Source organism: Aspergillus ochraceoroseus, assembly GCF_002846915.1.
Source record: "Aspergillus ochraceoroseus IBT 24754 chromosome Unknown P175scaffold_1, whole genome shotgun sequence".
Classification (NCBI taxonomy): Eukaryota; Fungi; Ascomycota; class Eurotiomycetes; order Eurotiales; family Aspergillaceae; genus Aspergillus; species Aspergillus ochraceoroseus.
In genome coordinates this window covers 1,322,789-1,341,344 of record NW_024468476.1, presented here as the reverse complement: position 1 = coordinate 1,341,344, position 18,556 = coordinate 1,322,789, and the positions used below count along the sequence as shown (strand labels likewise).

The following is an 18,556-nucleotide window of genomic DNA, read 5'->3' as shown; positions in this document are numbered from 1 at the left end:
GATCCAGAATCCTTCTTGCTTTGATTCAGATTGGTTTCGGTGTCGTGCTTCATCTCCTTGCATCTTTGACCCGCCATCTCGTGAGAGTTGAGGTTGACATTGACATCTGCTATACTTAGTTACCACTTATAATTTCCTGTCTCCTCTCCACAGAGTCAATCAATATCAATATCCCAGACCTAGAGACAGACAACCATGGCTGTGGAAGACTGGGATCCAAGCTGTACGTGTTTTGTTGCTCGTGATCTGCCTGCACCATTGCTGACAATCCTTTCATCTCTCCAGCCTGGACTTCGAAACCCATCAAACAGGATGTCGTCTATGAGGATGTCCAGGGAGTTCAAGCATCTCTTGCAAAGCTGCAGAAACTCCCCCCGTTGGTTACTACCCAGGAGGTATCTATCTATCTCTTTTGCTCGTTTGTTTTGATTGGGATGATGTCTGACACAATTAACAGATTGCAACCCTGAAAAAGAGCTTGAAGAATGTAGCGCTGGGCAAAGCTTTTGTCCTCCAAGGAGGTATGATCGCCCTGGATCAATCCATGAAATCTTTCTACATTTGACTCACCCTTCTCGCAGGCGATTGCGCGGAGCTATTCGACTACTGTAATCAAGACATGATCGAGGCCAAAGTCAAACTCCTTCTCCAGATGAGTCTGGTCCTGATTTGGGGTACGGTACCGCCGCCCACTGTTCTTTCTGCTCATTACCCTAGCACATGCTAATACCCCGGTAGGAGCAAACATGCCAGTCGTCCGTATTGCACGAATCGCAGGTCAATTTGCCAAGTGAGTCTAATCTGGACTGGGTGCCCTCCCTCCGCCCAACCCCCAATGACCCCCCACACGCTGACAATCAGCGCCCCCCCCCCCCCCACCCAAAGGCCGCGGTCCAGCCCCATGGAAGTAGTCAATGGTATTGAGATGCCCTCCTTCCGCGGTGACAATATCAACGGCTTCGATGCCACCCCTGAGTCCCGCCGCCCAGACCCTTCCCGTCTGGTGTCGGCTTACTTCCACTCCGCCGCAACACTCAACTACCTGCGCGCGTCTCTATCCTCGGGTCTTGCAGACCTGCACTCCCCACTAGACTGGGGCCTCGGCCATGTCATCACCCCTTCGATCAAAGAAAAATACGAACGCATCGTCAGCAGAGTCAAGGATGCCCTCCGTTTCATGCAAACCGTGGGAATCGACACCGACCGCGGCGTCGAAACCGTTGACATCTACACCAGCCACGAAGGTCTCCTCCTAGAATACGAGCAATCCCTAACCCGCCTGCTCAAAGACCCAATTCCCCCACAACCGCACCAACCAACTGCGGTCCACCCATCCACAACCACCACCACCACCACCACCAGCAAACCCACCGCCCCCACAAAAAGCTACTACGCCACCTCGTCGCACTTCCTCTGGATCGGCGACCGCACGCGCCAACTCAACGGCGCCCACGTCGAATTCTTCCGCGGCATCGCCAACCCCGTCGGCATCAAGATCGGCCCCAGCATGACCCCCACGGAACTCACCCAGATCCTCGACGTCGTAAACCCCGCCCGCGAAATCGGCAAAGTCACCTTGATCTCTCGGTACGGCGCCGCCAAGATCGCCGCCCACCTGCCCGCGCAGATCGCTGCCGTGCAGGCCTCGGGCCACTTACCCGTGTGGCAATGCGACCCCATGCACGGCAACACGCAGACCACGCCGTCGGGCGTCAAGACCCGCGATTTCAACGACATCCTCTCCGAACTGCGCCAGGCGCTGGCCATCCACCGCGCCGCTGGCTCGTTCCTAGGCGGTATGCATCTGGAGCTAACCGGCGAGGCCGTCACAGAGTGTGTCGGTGGCGCGGCCGGCTTGACCGAGGAAGGCTTGGGAGAGCGGTACACAACCTTTTGCGATCCGCGCTTGAACGAGAAGCAGGCGCTAGAGCTGGCGTTTTTGGTTGCTGGCTTCTATAGGGAGTTGGATGAGTCGGATGATATGAACTCGATTTGATTTTCTTTTTGCGCCGATACACAAAACGAACCGATTTTGGATGGGAGGAGATAAGGGCTGGCTGGGCAAAGAAAAGTTAACCAATTTCGGTGTTTCTCTGGGGGTTTTTTTTTTTTTTTTTTTTTTTTTTTTACCTTTTACTTCATATAACTATCTTTGGTTATCTTTTGTGTTTAATTTTAATCTCCCGGGTTGAATATATCGGGTATACTTATTACCTAGCTAGACATAACCGACTATCTACAAGCTGGAAGATATACCTTCGATCCTTCAGTACTTGCCAGATCAACCAATGTATATATATATATATATATATATACATTACTACTACCTAGGTATGCATCTGTTGATAAAGATAATATGTACAACTATCAGAACTAGTATGGGGTATTTATCAAAACGTAAACATAGCATTGACAAAATCCACAAGCCACTCCTGCAAAAAGGGGTATGTATGTATGTATATGATCAAGGCAACCGATAAAGCCAAAAAAAATATGAGCCAACAAAATCTCCAAATCCTATGTATGCATAGTACAAGACATCAAAAAAAAAAAAAAAAAAAAGAATAAACTTAGTCGATAAGACGGCTACCAATGGCAGGTTTAAAAGCCAAGCTCTTTCGCCTGGCCGCCTCCAATCTTGCCTTGAGCTTCTGGGACGGTTCCTCATCCGTCGCGACCTTTGAAAATAGACCCTGCCGTGTTTCTTTTGGAGGACAGGTTTGTTGAACAAGTTTCGACCGTTGAGAGAGATAGAAAGGAGTTGCGGGAGACATGCCAATGCTGTCTAGGTTGAACCCGTAAGCAGGAGTCCTGGGAGTTTGCCAATACTTCTTCTCATCGCCTTCTTTGTGACTCGCCTGATCTTTGCGAGTCCTTTCAGGCGTTACTACATCGTCGTGCGATGCGGGTGTCGTGCCTCTCATGAAGTTCTCCACAGCCCCAGATCGTCTGCTGTGGGCAGATGAACCCGCCATGCTGGTTTTAACGAGGGTGCCATTGACATTGCTCAACGCTCGGGGTTCCATGCTCTTGCGGCGCTTAGCACCACCACGGGGAATGATTGAGCTATCAACAGCATATGGCGTCTCGTCCAGCCATTTATTTTCGCGTTCACAGCTACCACCAACGCGTTAGAGTTCTGGAATACTAGTCAGGGACGGGATAATACATACTCAAGAACCCAGCCAACACCAACGCACTTGACAAGCCCTGCCGCGTATCTGACCTTTTCCAATGTCCGGACGCCCCCATCCTTGAAAACGACATGCGTAATACCCACTTTGCTCTCTTTTGGATCTACTCCATCCACGGGCGACAAGCTTGAATGCGGATTCCATGACCAATTTTTGATACATCTAGCACCCATTTGTTGCAAAAGTTCGACAAATATGCCGCTAGCATCCTCACCCTCCGTGGTATGGACATCAACGTAAACAACAGCGCCACGCAAACACAGTTCGGCAGCCGGGACTTTTTGGCGAGGGGTTTTGGAAGGGCTTGGGGCGCGTTGAACCATTGGAGCTGCGGGTTCAGTGCGCGCCTTCGCCTGTCCTTGTCGAACTGAGTCTGACCGAAGTCTGGCGGACTTTCGAGGGGAAATTTGGAGAGCATGCTGATCTTGGGGAGGAAAAATGGGCTTGTGCAGACGAGGCGATGAGCGGACTGGAGAAGTGATTGAGAGCGACCGGCCTCTCTTGCGACGCATTTTCAAAGGCGAAATCTGACCTTCTGGTTTCAAAGGCACCTTCGATACGGTATGAAAAGTTTGTGGTTCAAGCTTTCGAGCCTTGATAGGAGTAGCGGGGGCTGGAAGACGAACTTCTTCATTCTCCTTTTCTTCCTCAGATGATTCGAGAGTAGGCTGGGTAACATCATCGGGGCTAGCTGTTGTCGGCAATCCGTTCTCGGTGGCCTCATCTTGGTGCCACTCAGGTACAGGTGGAATTACGTCGCCAGGTATCTCAGACATAGGCTGCCTGTGAATATTTTCGGCTTCTGGATTTTGTTCCTCCATAGGGGCTTGTTCATCATGATCTTCATGAATTTCCAGCTCCTCTTCATGGTCTTTCTCCTCAGCAGGGATGGATTGGGCAGGCAGAGAAAACAGATCTTGTGAAATCTCAGATTTGCGAGCATGGCCAGCAGCACTCTCTGCTTCACTGGGTCTCCCTGCAAGAGAGAAAACCCCTCTGCGACGTGAACGCCGTGGTTCATCTTTTTGGGGGCTGCTCGCTTTCCATTGGCTTAATTGTTCAGCTAGTAAAGTAAACCTTGGACCTTTGCTTGGATACGAGGATGATTTAGACTCCTTCTGGGGCTCGGCTTCTTGGTCAGATACAATACTGGGGTCCGGAGAGGGCTCCAAATGATTGGGGATTGCAAGCACAGGTTTGAGGGGATCAGGATTAGAAGAGGGCAAGATGCCCGCGCCTGACACTCGAGAGGAGCGATACTCATCGGCACATGGCAGAGAAGGAACCCAGTGGGTGAGTAAGAAATTGACGAATGGCGTATTCTCAGGTTCTTCAATTTCATATGGCTGGACAGGAGGAGGACCCATAAAACGATTTGCGGCCATCTCAGTGACCAGCGTGGGCTCATCGTCACCCAAGTCGTAGTAGGCATCCATCAGAATATCTTCCTCATCGTCGAGTCTATGTGGTGAGTCGGCCATGTTGTCGCCATTGGCGTCGAGAGAATCAATATCCCGGGTCACATCTTCCACTTCTGGGATATGCTCAACCTGAACGCCATATTCGGGGCTGGGGGACTTCTCAGTGAAGACATCCTCGAGTCCTATAACGAAGCTCTGTCGGTGAGCATCGTATGTGTATTGCTGAGTCTCTTCGAGGCCCAACTCTCCCTGGGTTGGAGAGACTGCCCCACAGTCCTGCTCCCGCTCAGTGTCCGACCAGAGACCGTCGGCACTGTGAGCTTCTTTTGGGGTCTCGAAATACCTGGATTTTGATGGTGTCGTGTCGTGCTCTTGATAGTCGGATTCCCATTCACTCCCAATATCGTCTGAGAACATATCTGCATCTTCTTCCCTGATCTCCTGCTCAAGTCGCTCCATTGCCTCGTCAATCTCACGGTCGGTGTTTCGGTCTTCATGGGCAGGGGCGTTCGAAGCAGGGAGAGAAATTTCATCATCCTCATCAAGCTGTTCCTCCTCATTTCGCTCTTCCTCACTTTGTGACATATCGCCATCTGATATTTTCGATGCCTGGCCACTTTCGGATACGAATTCTTCCTCCCAATCTTCCTCCATCGGCTGGGGTTGGGATTCTTTCTCGGGCGAGGACTCTCCGTCGCATATATTACGAGACACATCATCATCTAAATCCTGCACTCTAAGTGGTAACTGTTCGGTTTCCTCAGGCGTCTGGCCATCACCCTCATCCTCCGCATGGGCGGGGGGTTTGTCCGGTGTTGGAGATTGGATTCGGGTCAATGAGCTTTTAAATGGTGCAGCAACCTTCTTAGCAGGGCTTAACAGCAAGCTGGACCTAAATGGAGTCGAGGATTGTTGCACAGGTTGCTGGGACGAGAATGACGCGCCGAAAATGCCCTTTTTAGGTGAGGATTTAAGCGGAGAATGTTGCCCGGGAGTGAAATTCGGCTGAGAGGGAGCTCCACTATCACAGAAGAGGCCTCCCCGTGCTGGGGTACCCAGGTTTGCCTTCCTAGGAGACGTTCTTAGTGGTGACGTTTGCGTTGGGGTGAAATTGGGTTGGCTTAGTGGTCTTGCATCTTCGCCAACGGCGATTCCACCTCGCTTCGGAGTTTCCCTGAGCGTGAAATGGAAAGGCGACGGAGGAGGCCTACGAGCAGGGCTAGACATGAAAACTGACTCGCTGAAGTCGAACGTCTTCGGGGGCGCAATATTCGGTTCCCCATTCTCATCGAGCTTGGTTGAAAGTTTGCTCGGGGTGAAATTGATCCTCCTTACTGGAGATCCGAGTCCAGTACTTGCGGGAGCAGGTTTCTCGGGTGAATGAACGACAAGTTTAATCTGATCCTTCGCGCCACTGAGTTCATCTTCCTCTTCATCCGAGCTTGCATACGAGGAGATGGCCTTGGCAACCTGGGTAGCTTTCTTAGGTGATAGAGGCTTCGCTCCTTTCTTGCCCGCGGCAGGTTTGCGACCCCTCGTCGATGTTGGGGCAGCTTTGCGAACAGGCTTAGCCCCGAGTCCGTCTTGATCTTTCGCGGCGGCGGCTCGTTTTCTCCGTCCAGCAGCGGGCGCAGGCTCGGTGATATCCTCCTCCTCAGAGTCCGAAAAATCTTGGAAAGTGACCTTTTTCTTCTTGGATAACCCGCGCAACATGGAATTTGTCGTGACAAAAACCTCCATCGGTCCTTGTTGAGATGAAGAAAAGTCGTTGGTGTCTTGCGCACGAGCGTTCCTCCGCGTGTTTTCCCTCAGAATATCTGCATCCGAAGCTGGCTTCGTGGTGGTACCCTTTGGCCGGCCTCTTGGCTTGGAGGCAGTGGTTTCCTGCTTCGTCATTTCCTCGCGCTTGGTTTTGGGCCGCCCAGCCTTCTTCTTGGGCACATCCAATCGGGCAAGTTCATCCTCGTCATTCTCACCCTCGCTTTCCCTATCTGTGGCTGTTCCTTTCCTACCACGGCTAGTCGTAGGGAATGTCGACGATTTTGCTTTTGAACTCGAGGTCTTCCCTTTCGTCCTACTATCGATCATATCCAATTCATCATCTGTCTCTTCCTCCGTCCCGGAATGCATAGCTTCACTTGTAGTTGCGAGATCCGCTCGAGCATTTCTCTTCCCCGTGTCTGCAGCCGAAACCGTTTTCGCGGGTTTCGCCACCATCTTGCCTGTAGCCTTCGTCGTGGTTGATCCCTTCGCTCTGCCACGCGTGGCGCGTTTTGGGGGGGATTGTGGAATAACCGCGGCTCGGGCCATGATGGCGGAGTCGGAGTTCGATATTCACGCGTCAAAAGAACCGGAACGTGGATATTATTCCTATACTTCCTCTCTCTGTAGTTGGTAGTGGCAGTCGTTAAGGAAAAGTCGGTGGCGTGGTTGTGCAATCACGCATTGTGCGCCTCTTATCGCGATGACCAAGGAGCAACTGTAATCCGGATTTCCTCATATGCAGTGGCTTGGGTGAAAGCAGGGCCGGGAGGGCGGGCAAAAGCCGGAAGGAATTGTCGATAATCTTTAAATACTGCGTCTATTGTCGTTGACTTGCTGCACCAAGAAGATTCGGGCCGCCCGTAGTGCCTCCCAAAGTTTGTGGATGCCAGCGCTTGTTTGGGAAATCACGTGTCTTTGTTCCCCCAGGCAACGGCTAGTAACAACGCATAATTTACACAACTAGGCTGATTTTTGGGTATTCTTGTTCATCATCTGGGCAATAACTAAACCAAATATGCACATAAATTTATACTTTGAATGAAAAAGGATGAACATCATGTCCCAGTCAGTTTCTCGCGCATTGATCCTGAAAATGTGGCATCGCATCCACCGTAAAACTCGGCTAGCGCTTCAAATCTATGACGAACATACAGAGTAGACAACCCGTCTATATATACAGTAATCGCGTATTTGCCAGTCCTTTACAGCATCGTGAAGATAGTAACACTGGCCACAACTACGGTCGACAGAACAGCAGGGAAGACACCCGACGCGGCACTCTTACTCTCCACCAAGACCTCGCTCGGCTCATAACCTGAAGGATCTGTGCTGTTGGTGGTGCCATTCCAGCAGTATCTGTTGAAGCACGTAGTGCACAGGTCAGGCACTTGCGTGTTGGTACGGTCGAAGGAGCGACTGAGGATCGCACAACCCACGCAGGCAGACCAGTCACTGTCCCTGGTGCTGTTAGCCATAGTGGCAACGTTGTATCCGTTCATAATGGCGTCGTCTCGTTGGGCCTCCTTGTAGCTTGGGTCGAAGGTGGAAAAGTTGGATAAAAAGGAGTACGGATAGTTCGGGATATAGACGACCAATGGGGCGGAGGTGTTGGAGCTGTTGCATCCGAAGAAGGTGGGTCGTGTGTTCAAGCCCAAGTTGACGAAGGTGTTCTGGTCCGGAACGGCGGGGAACTCGGTGCCGTTAGCGATGCCCGAAGAGTTCAGGCTACGTTCATAGGTAGCAACGAGGGCAGTGCCATTGGGCCAGTTGTATGTGGTATCTGCGGAGGAGTCGACGGCGAATATGACATCGAGCTTACGTTCAGGCTGAAGCAAAGGGTGAAGAGGGATATTCTGCAAGTCCTCTCCGCCATCCACAATATCAAGGTCGGCCTGGCTCGCATAGGGCGACGACTCGTTCCTCCATTGATAGAAGGGGTTTGGCGAGTACACAGCGATATCGTCATCATCCTTGTCGATCTTGGCAAGGATGTCCGACAATGCGTGAGTTAGGAAACTAGGGAGATCAGTGCTATTAATCTGCAGGAAAAACTGGTTAAACAGCGTAGAGGACGTGCCCATCACGTATCCGGCATTGTCAAAGCCGCGCACACAGCTCTCATTCGAAGGGATAGAGCCTCCAACAAAACGAGAGCCCAAGTACTCCAAGGGCACAAATCCATAGATCGTGGGATCGAACGTGCCGAATTCCCAAGGGTTGAACTCGTAGACGGTGGCATTGCCATCGATCAGAAGCTCTCCCGGGTACCGACCATCGGCAACCAGCAATGGCATTGGCATGTTGCCTTGCTGGAACTGCTCAGTCAACGCAATGGACGACCAAGTATAGCTGGGACCACCGTGAGTAGCATTGATGAGTTGATAGGAAAGGGCGCGTCCCCTAGCAGGCAAACGGTCAGTTGACACAAGAAGAGAGATAAAGCATCAAACATCTCTGAAGGACTTACCAGTAATCTGTGATTGAAGTCTCATACCCGGCATCCTTCTTGCCTTGGACCTCATCATAGATATCTTTGTAGTAACTCGTAGAATCGAGCAGCTGTATACTGCCATCATGCGGGCCTTCGAAAATGGAATTTTGGAATTGCCATACCTCACCATCGCCCGTCGTCTGCAGCGCCGAAATGGTGGTGAAGTTATTAACGTAGATTGAACCCACAAGCCATCCACCACCACTAAGACCCGCCAGATAGGTTGCAGATTGTAGCAGCCCTCCCAGCTTACCCGAGCTGGTCGAGTTCGCAGTACGGCTATCAAACGCCTTAATAGCACCAGCACCATTCATCAAAGCCCGGTATCCACCCCCAGAGACCGCGATTCCGACATTGGGCAGGTTTGACGTGTTGGTAGCGATCCGGTTGAGATAGCTAACCGCGTCGAAATTCTGAATAGAGACATGTCCGAAAAAGTCCTTCAAGGCCGACTCGGTTTTTGCGCGTCGGGTCTCTAACCAGGAAGTCTCGTTGGGCGAGAGTGATGACGCCGTACGCACTGTAGGCCGGTTGGCAGGGCAGCTGACTGAACGAGGGGTGTATCCATCCGGGGCATTGGGAAGTGCACGCTCAATCAACGATACCTCGACGTCGGCGCTGGTAGGGATTGCGGTTGCACCTGCACCTGCGAAACAGATGGATTGTCAGCATGAGCGAACCCAGAAACAATCGTGGGGTAGAGTTATACCGGACAGCAATCCAGCCAGAGCAAGGACAGTAGTTGTAGCCTTCATTTTGACGACTGACGAAAAAGCTGCCTTGTCGCGATTATAGCAAGAGGTCGTCACCAACGCAAATCGGGGGAAATCAAGGGCCCTTTGTTCAATTCTGGAGCAGGCAGGCAACGTGAGACAACAGGCAGATTAGCCCAATTTAAAACCAGGGGCCTTTGTGCAGCGAGTCACAATGCCAGCGGAGCTTAGCCAACCAAGTTCTCCAGAATTCCCAGAGATGAAGATCGCAGCTGGTGGCTGAAATTCAAGAACTATGGGTCAACGGGTCTTGATTGGCGTACAGCAATCGGGAGCAAAAAGTCCGATTCATGCTGTTGTCAAGGCAGGGCGGGATCCGGCATATCCGTAGCTGAGGCCAGAGAGGGATGTTGTGGCTGGTGGGATTTATGCAGTCAGACTTCACAGATCCATAAAAAAAAAACCTGGCATCCAGCTAAACGAACAGCCATTTTTCGGGGCTTACGGTGTTCCCCACAGAACGAGAATAATAATAATTACTAGTGTAGCCTAAAGACCCGAAGGAATCCAATATTGAGCCAGTGGGTGAAAGGACAGATTAACACGCGACCAGTACGGAGGAGTATCCGAGGCTTATTCCAGTATTAGACGGTAGACTCGGGTAGAGGAACTCGATCGTGGCCAGATCTAGATACTAGTAAGGTACTAAATTATACAGGCAGGGAGAAAATAATAACTAAGTGTTTAGAAGGTCACCTTTTTAAATATTCTTTTTGTATATTTATCACCCAAGAAAGACAGGAGTAATCCCAACTGTCGTATTCGTATAGGACGCAGCCACAGATGGTTATAATTCTCACTTCAGGGCAAGATACTGCTGGATCTACGGAGTACAGGAATCATCATTTACGAGCTGGCCAGGTATTGGTTTGCGTAATCACTGCTGACAGATTACTGGCCTGGATGGGATAGTATAGGAGTGGTTTGAATCTATACTTGGTGAACTCCTTTCAAGATCATTCTAGACTAGGAAACAAGCTTTGATCAGTGTATATATATATATATATATATATAGAAACTGGGTTATCAATACAATAAATATACTCATTAACATATCGATAGCCCCGATCTCTCACTCCTGCTCATACATAACGTCTGTCCTGAGCGTATACTTCGTGCCCCGAAATACCGAATCCCCACCATGCAACAAATCCCTCTGCTGAAAAACAAGCACAGAGCCCACCTTGGGGAAAATCCGAACATGTCTCTCCTCCTCCTCCTTCACAAACGGCAATAGAAACGACGTCGCACCACCCAGCAACTTACCATCCGCATCAGGATTCTCAACCTTGGCCCCCCGTTTCTCCGCCGTGTTCGCCCGCACCAACTCCTTCCAATCCTGCTGCCCATCCGCATTCAAATAAAAGTGCAGCGTAAAATACGACCGCTCCCGCCCATCAGGCGTCTTGTACATGCCATCCCAGTGCGGCCGAAAGTACTCCCCGCCAACATACTTGAGAAACCGCAACCGCTCATTCAACCGCGTGAGACGAAACACCTTCTGATTCCCGCCAGGCCCCGTCACAAACCGCCGGTCCTCGAGTCTTTCCATGTCCAGGTCTCGGAGAAATGGCCTTAGCCGAGCCAGTAGTTTATCTGCGATCTCGGGAGTGTCGAGGATCACCCGGCCGCAGTTGCGTTCCTCCACGGCTAGTGCTTGTCTGCCGCCGCCCATGTTGATCATGGCGCGGTCCCATTTCGGGCTTGCGCTGGGGGCGAGCGGGTCGATGGTGCTTGCCTCGGCGATCCGCAGGAGTTCTTTGCATTCTGCTTCGGTGAGCGCGTTCTCGATGAGGGCTGCCAGGCAGTTTTTGTACGCTGGGAGGGGGGGGTCGGATGTTGTGAAGTCGATTACTTTGCAGGTAGCGTTTGCGGGCGGTTGTGGGGGGAGAAAGGGGTGGTTCATCATTAAATTATTAAATATATATATATATTTATATATCTCAGAGAGAATATATTGAAAAGTCCTACTTGGAAACCCCTCAAGTACAGAGTCCACTTCTGATTTACAGTAGATTGCTAGGCTGCGCTGGGAAAGGCAGAATTAGGCAGAGACGAGGATCATTTCCTTACCTTAAGAAGTTAAGACTCAGATAGGCTTTTTTCAGCTGATTTAGACTTTTATCTCGAAGATTATTCAAGCGGAAAGAAATAAACAATCCGCACCGCTGCCTGCGACCTTGCAGGAGATCCCTCATGGAATGACTGCAGTCAGCATCCACTCGGTCATATTTTGAGATTTTGTACTGTTTTTATTTCCTAGTCAGCTAGCCCCAGTATTTACTGAGATATCGTAGTGCATACATACTTGATTTAAGGCTAGTGATGAGTTATTGTCTCTAGTTTTCAGTTATATTCCTCTCTGAAAGACTGGGTGAATGGATCTAGACACTATGAAGATGAAGCCTGTGGCAGACAGGACTGTAACAACCTTTAACTAGAAAGTGGCAACTTGCCAATGAATACTAATGTACTACTAAAGTATTAATTCCAGATTTTAAATGCCGTTGTTAGCAGAAGTAATAATGTACAAATATAGCCCATATCTCCCATATCTCGTTAATGAAGACCCAAAGATAGCTGAATGCTGAGAATGGATGATCAGTACTGGAAATTTCCGCGGGGTGCTCGGAGTGTTATGCATTAGGGCCCGAGGGTATCAAGTCGAGTGGAACGGTATACACACAAGTATATAATGGCTATGCTCTTTTACAATTTCCACTTCGAAAAGTATCTTCTAGCTTATAAAGTGTGGGGTTAGTCGTTTACATTTTCGATACTAGATACAACGATGGAAAGCTAAATAGGGGAATTCCCGAATCAGGGTCCGTACAGACCGACAATAGACCGAATGAACTGGATGAAACCAGATGTAAGCGTTCTAGTGACATGGATAGCTTCCTGGTGTGCCACTAGCTGCTTATTTCGAATCTGTAACTAGAGGTCAAGGAAGATGAGGAAAGAGACAGACCTGATCGCACCCGGCGGTAAGGGCAAGAGGTGGAAACTTGGATGGTATGATTGACAATCGTCAGATTTCCAGTCAATTAGAGAGGAAAAGCAGCTGTACGGAAAGAAAGGCCCCAGAGGGGTTACCATTCGGGATCAACAGGAGAAGAGACTCAAGTTGCCAAAAGTAGTACTCCGTAATCCATATTGTTGTTTGGCAATTGGACCAAGCATACATAGTAGGGAGTTACCTGGAGGACTGGGCACGGACTGCCGAAATGGGAGCAACTAGTATACCTATGTTGAGCTGCATGCTCCGTTATTATGGATGGGCGATGGTACCTAGGTAGTAGAAAATCCAAATACAACCGGAGAAACCAATAATAATAAGCAATATCTCTACTGAATGGCTTCCAGAACAGCCCAGCCAGGCATATTCTCATGTTTCCCTCCCACCTAACCCCGGATTTCCCAATGAAGCAACCCGAGTCCTCCACCGGGGTTATCCCCAGGCGCTTTCTCAGGCTCTCCGCACAATATTGATTTCGCATACAGGTTTACACGAGCGGTATGCTCTCACTGTAACTAGGAGTTACCTTTCATTTCTATCCCGATCTTAGTCGGTATGGACGGTATTCACTCACTATTGTAAATGAATTCATTATGATTTCACTGGGGTACTCCGATGCTTCCTATTACCCAATCTTTCCAGGGTCACAAGGATTCTGTCTTTCACTGGTAAGGTAGTTATACAACCTCTTACAAGGTATGATTTGATGTGTCAGGATAGTATTTATTTACAAGGTACAAGCCACAGGATTTTGCCACGAAAAACGGCCAAATGACCAGACCCCCGTCTCAGTCCCCCCAGGTCTGGACCGAATCCACCTCCCCTCGCGGCTGTCCCATTTTCTCTCTGCTCACATGAGCTCTCATGACTGTCACCCTCTCCGTAGGGCACCAGGGAGCCATCACGAACTATAAGTATAAAGACCCTTGGTTGATTCCGTCAGAGATTCATTCATTCTCGACATTGCCAATTGAGTTTCTCAGTCACTTGAAGTTCCGGAGTCATTCCTCTTGTTACTGTCAGGTCAGGTGGGTGTTACTATATACCTACCTAGGTACTAACTATAAAGGCTTCGCTTTCTTCCGTTCTCCCAACCTCCCTTCCCCCCTCCCCTCAGGCCCCAGCTATTTTACTCTTTCCCCCTCTTCCCCCCTCTTCCTCTTTCTAAGAAAATCCTCTCAAATTCGCAATGTCTGTCTCCATCGAAACAAACACCACGCCTGTCGCCCCTGTCTCCAAGCAGGAAGGCCTGTGCGTCGGAACCAAGTCCAGACTGGCTGAATTCAGCCTGGCTGGAAAGGTCATCTGTGTTTCCGGTGCTGCTCGTGGCCTTGGCTTGACTCAGGCAGAGGCTCTCCTCGAAGCTGGTGCTCGTGTTTATGCTCTGGACCGCCTAGAGGAACCGGTAAGTTCCCCAATGGGAACAATTCCGGCTCAAATCCCCCTTTACTACGACTTGGTACTAACTACTCTATTTAGTCCCCTAACTTTTTTGAAATCCAAAGGCGTGCTAAGGACGAGTTTGGCACCGATTTCCAGTACCGCCGCATTGATGTTCGTGACACTGAGCTTCTACACAACACCATTGAAGCCATCGCAAATGCGGAAGGCCGCATGGATGGTCTTGTTGCCGCCGCTGGTATCCAGCAAGAGACTCCCGCGTTGGAATACACAGCCCAGGATGCGAACAGAATGTTTGAAGTCAATGTCACTGGAGTGTTCATGACCGCTCAGGCAGTAGCCAAGCAGATGATTCGATTCGGAAACGGAGGAAGTATCGCGTTGATTGCGAGCATGAGCGGCACTATTGCCAATCGCGTATGTTCCCATTTTATCATGGATCTTTTCCTGTTCCCCTCCTTCCCCGCGCATATCGGGGTCACTCAAACCCTGCTCTTAGTACTTGGGGGGCCAACTAACCCTACCCTATCACTGGCCGCTGTTCTTTCAATCCCAAGTAGACTAACATTCTCTCTTCTTATAGGGTCTTATCTGCCCTGCTTACAACGCTAGCAAGGCTGCCGTGATCCAGCTCGCCCGCAACCTTGCTTCCGAGTGGGGTCAGTACAACATTCGTGTTAATACCATTTCCCCTGGCTATATTGTCACTGCCATGGTTGAGCAGCTGTTCGTCGAGTTCCCCGAGCGCCGCGAGGAGTGGCCTAAGCATAACATGCTAGGTCGTTTGTCCTCCCCTCAGGAGTACCGTGGTGCTGCCGTTTTTCTTCTCAGCGACGCTAGCAGCTTTATGACTGGAAGTGATCTGCGCATTGATGGTGGCCACGCCGCCTGGTAGTTCCTCTCCAGACTCTTTTTTTTTTTTTTTTTTTTTTTGCCTTTGTTCTCGATTCTAGCCGGCTTTTTTTCTTTTCGACTCTGCTTATCTTCCGGGCTTTCCTGCATGGCGTTCTTAGGAAGCGAAAGTTCACAATTCCGATTCCATGGCTTGTCACGAATCCTGTTATCTTCATCATCCCCTCTAATCCTCGCTTTGTTTTTTTTCGAGGGGCAAAGAAATCATCAGTTATAGTTTTTAGCGTCACAGGTGTAGGCAAATGTTCTGCGATTAGGCTGATTAGAGCTTTACTTCATTCGCATCATGTACCACCTACCTACTCTTTGTTTTTCTCTCTCGTCAAACAAATAATGAATGCATAATCAAGAAACCACCAGTAACAGAAACTAGAGCAGTAAGGTTACATACCTCAGTTTGCAGTTTGCAGCGTACCCACCATTCCCACGTTCTCCGATTAGCCAACACTCATGTCTGCATTTTCAATTCTTTTCAACCAGCCTTGTCTAGTATTTCCAGCGGGAAATCATGGTGATAAGAAGTATTCCCCTCCCCCTCCGGACCATGGAACGAGCCTTCGCCTCTCAACGCCAAGAAAGTCATCTTCATCTGGGGAAATCATATAGTTAGTACCACGAAGTACGGACTAGTTTGGATCCACAAACTCCACAGCTGAGCTTGTCGTCTAATTCAAGGGCGGAGCCACCAGAAAAGATAGATAATACTCTGTATATACTATCTTAAACACATTTATTCCACGCAGGACAGCATGGAGAGACTTCCTCTCTGGCCTTTGTTTCTTTCTACTTATACCAACCCAGAATAAATTTACACACCACCACCTACCTAGGGTACCTAGTGGTGGGCAAACCACAAACTTACCCTTGAATTAGGTAGTTTAGTAGGCTAGTAGGGTAGTAGGGTAGTGCAAAGGAATTGATTGCCCTTTCCGGCCTCCTACATACGGGATACCCAGTTCCAGCATCCCATGTCATCCATTTTCAAGGTTTATATACTGTCACTTCTGGATTTGAAATACTGCAATGTGGCATTGAGAAATGCTAAGCGGTGCATTTTCATTGTACCCTGAGGAAAGCCCCTGCTTTTGGTCTTTTACTAGATAATAAAAGGGTAACGTTATAGTTTCCTCTAATATGGTATACACATATTCACTCAGTCATAAACCCTAATCATATACATATATATCCCTAATACCTTCTAAATCCCATATCAAGTACATAACACAAACAATCACCTACTACCTAGTAGGACGCCTCAGAAACCACCCCCTTACCCCCTAACCTCCCCACAACCCCCCTCTTCAACCGCAGCACCCGCTCAATCTCCTCCGGCCCCAACCCCTGCTTATCCCGCATCGAGAGAATCTGGCGAATCGTAAACGCATCCAAGTACTCCCGGCCTACAAAACTACCCCGCCCCACGGCTTCCACCTCCTGCTCCGCTTCCTTTGTTATTCGCTGCCGCGCCGTAACTACCAGTAACGCCGGGTTCGACGCTGGCGGAAACACAGTCTTCCCGGCTAATTGCGGGGGTGGTTGGCCGAAGGTGCTGGAATGGGAGAATGTCGGGACAGGAGTGACGGGCCCGATGGAGCGGAGGGAGGCGGCGAAGTCTGGATCGCGGCCGTCGAGATCGATTGCTTTTGGGAATTACATTAGTGGAGGTGTCTAGCATGTTTTCAAGAAGACGGGGTGTGTAATTGATTTGATTGTCACTTGTGTTTCTTTTCCGCACGGGGTTGGTTGGTCGGATCAAGACATACATGATGATTTGACGGTTGATGCTTGTTCTCTAGACCGGTATTGTTGTCGCCCTGGCGAGGCAGTAGTAGGCTTTGGTTCTCGGGGGTTTGGTGGCGCAGGGGACGGTGTTGATGCTGCTGGGCTTTGCGCTTGTGTGGCGGGCGCCGGAACGGTAGGTTGTTTGGGGTATTGACGGCGCGAGACGGCCTGGGCGGCGGATCGCGCTGGTTTCGAGGCAGTGGTTCCCATTTTGCGATGTATTCGATCACTCAGTTCCTGATACTTGTGGTCGCGGAGTGTGTTTTTGGAGGATCTTTTGACGGCAGATATTAAGCTAGCCGAAATGGGACTGCCGCGCGCGTGTGACGTCAGATGCAGAACAATTGTACCGGATTTATTGCGACTACAGAGCCGTTGCAAACAAAAAAAAAATTTTTTAATTTTATAATTCACAAAGAATTTACTTCTACATAGAGCACCACTGAGGAAGATCGAATAGAGTAAGAAGCTTCCCAAGTACACTCAGAGGCCCAGTAGGACCAGCTTGTTTACCGGAGGCCAGCAAGGCGTCGGCCCTGAACCTCGCCCAGGGCACGGCTACCGCTAATAAACGCGACGGTGCTTACCACAGCAACAGCAGGGAGGATCTGGAACAAGGTCCAGGAAGTATAGTACAAGAAGAAGATCCCCTCGATCGCGACCAGAGAGCCAAGGAACACGGCATGAGCGACAGGGGCCGATTTGAGAGCAGTAGGAAGGTGATTAATGTTCGCACCGAGGAATAGCCACTTGACATCATGTTAGCCGACCATGTAACCGGAAATGAGAGAGAAAAGGTACTCACCGCGCCACCCAGAACAGGGAGAGTAGCCAGCACCATTGCAACGAAAGCGAGCGTAATCACAATAGGTGGGCTTTGCGCATCATTCTTGAAAACATGGTGGATTTCAGGAAGCTTTCCGTATCTCAAGACTTCGAGAGTGGGGACGGGCTCGTCCGGAGCCCGGGCCAGAGACAGCTGGAATGCAGCTTCATTGTAGGCCTGAGAGCTTCCAAACGATCCAATCAAAATTCTAGCGTCGAGGGGCTCCGATGCGGAAAGGAATTGGATAGGAAGGTCTTTCCTGGCCTGGGGATGTGTCAGCCTTGCTTTCAGTGGACTCGAATTGAGCCTGAGGGGCGACGTACCAACTCAACCCGTGATTTGCCGCTATCCTTGACACTAAATGGGTAGGAGATATCCAATCCAGACTCTCGGTCCTGAAGGAGAAGGAACACTTGATGCGCACGCTGTGCGGATTTGCCTTCTTGAACTGTGAGGGCGACTTTGAGGGTATCCGCACTTCCGAGGGAGACGGGCTTGGCGAGGGGCTTGTTGCTGACAATGCTATCAGTGTAATTAGCCGTTAGCGACGATAGTCTCCTATGAAGATAATAAATGAATCACAGCTGGAGAGAATGGAGAAAAAGTACTTTTCCTTCAACCCAGCAGCAACTCCAGCGCCCTTGGTCTGAACTGACACCGTGGCATCTGTAAATCCCCAAGAAGCTGCTGCAACCGAAGGGATAGCAGTAGAAGCCAGCAACGAAAGCTGGAGAACAGTCTGCCACCACTGCATCCTGAGGGGAAAAAGGCAAAATCCAGCAGAAGTTGTTTTGCTCGATTTGAAGAGATGCGACGTGGAGGAAATGACAGGTTAATAACAAGTATGTCGACGGCGGAAGCGCTAAGATAAGCGCCCGGCGGCTTTTGGGGCTTTTGGATCCAGTGACCTTCCGCCCGCCTGCGCAAGCCCTAATTTCCTGTTGCTGTCGTTCGGGCTGCCACCCATTATTTC

General features: G+C 50.1%; 6 protein-coding genes across 6 annotated transcripts; 2 read left to right on the top strand and 4 right to left on the bottom strand.

Annotated features, from left to right (window-relative positions):
* Positions 1 to 195: 195 nt before the first annotated feature.
* Positions 196 to 1,996, top strand: P175DRAFT_0427629 (3-deoxy-7-phosphoheptulonate synthase class II; the record flags this gene model as incomplete). The annotated part of the gene is made up of 6 exons (XM_040893257.1): positions 196 to 223; positions 286 to 395; positions 458 to 521; positions 582 to 674; positions 739 to 790; positions 886 to 1,996. 6 exons carry the CDS (start codon positions 196 to 198, stop codon positions 1,994 to 1,996), a joined length of 1,458 nt encoding a protein of 485 aa, XP_040755501.1.
* A 546-nt stretch (positions 1,997 to 2,542) lies between these two features.
* P175DRAFT_0497224 (uncharacterized protein) lies at positions 2,543 to 7,201 on the bottom strand. Its single transcript, XM_040896232.1, has 2 exons — positions 3,174 to 7,201; positions 2,543 to 3,117 (listed from the first exon to the last, which is right to left on the bottom strand). The coding sequence occupies exons 1-2, from the start codon at positions 6,923 to 6,925 to the stop codon at positions 2,571 to 2,573; spliced, it is 4,299 nt and encodes a 1,432-aa protein (XP_040755500.1). The 5' UTR covers positions 6,926 to 7,201; the 3' UTR covers positions 2,543 to 2,570.
* Positions 7,202 to 7,454: 253 nt separating this feature from the next.
* On the bottom strand, positions 7,455 to 9,993 carry P175DRAFT_0469766 (lysophospholipase family protein). The gene is made up of 3 exons (XM_040895015.1): positions 9,580 to 9,993; positions 8,847 to 9,516; positions 7,455 to 8,779 (listed from the first exon to the last, which is right to left on the bottom strand). The coding sequence occupies exons 1-3, from the start codon at positions 9,623 to 9,625 to the stop codon at positions 7,582 to 7,584; spliced, it is 1,914 nt and encodes a 637-aa protein (XP_040755499.1). The 5' UTR covers positions 9,626 to 9,993; the 3' UTR covers positions 7,455 to 7,581.
* Positions 9,994 to 10,592: 599 nt separating this feature from the next.
* P175DRAFT_0497222 (uncharacterized protein) lies at positions 10,593 to 11,616 on the bottom strand. Its single transcript, XM_040896231.1, has one exon. The coding sequence runs from the start codon at positions 11,547 to 11,549 to the stop codon at positions 10,716 to 10,718; it is 834 nt and encodes a 277-aa protein (XP_040755498.1). The 5' UTR covers positions 11,550 to 11,616; the 3' UTR covers positions 10,593 to 10,715.
* A 1,918-nt stretch (positions 11,617 to 13,534) lies between these two features.
* On the top strand, positions 13,535 to 15,407 carry P175DRAFT_019936 (putative short chain dehydrogenase). The gene is made up of 4 exons (XM_040892568.1): positions 13,535 to 14,067; positions 14,142 to 14,480; positions 14,647 to 15,170; positions 15,367 to 15,407. The coding sequence occupies exons 1-3, from the start codon at positions 13,852 to 13,854 to the stop codon at positions 14,956 to 14,958; spliced, it is 867 nt and encodes a 288-aa protein (XP_040755497.1). The 5' UTR covers positions 13,535 to 13,851; the 3' UTR covers positions 14,959 to 15,170; positions 15,367 to 15,407.
* Positions 15,408 to 17,135: 1,728 nt separating this feature from the next.
* P175DRAFT_0497220 (putative oligosaccharyltransferase subunit ribophorin II) lies at positions 17,136 to 18,414 on the bottom strand. The gene is made up of 4 exons (XM_040896230.1): positions 18,192 to 18,414; positions 17,907 to 18,105; positions 17,563 to 17,847; positions 17,136 to 17,506 (listed from the first exon to the last, which is right to left on the bottom strand). The coding sequence occupies exons 1-4, from the start codon at positions 18,335 to 18,337 to the stop codon at positions 17,267 to 17,269; spliced, it is 870 nt and encodes a 289-aa protein (XP_040755496.1). The 5' UTR covers positions 18,338 to 18,414; the 3' UTR covers positions 17,136 to 17,266.
* Between the last annotated feature and the right edge of the window lie 142 nt (positions 18,415 to 18,556).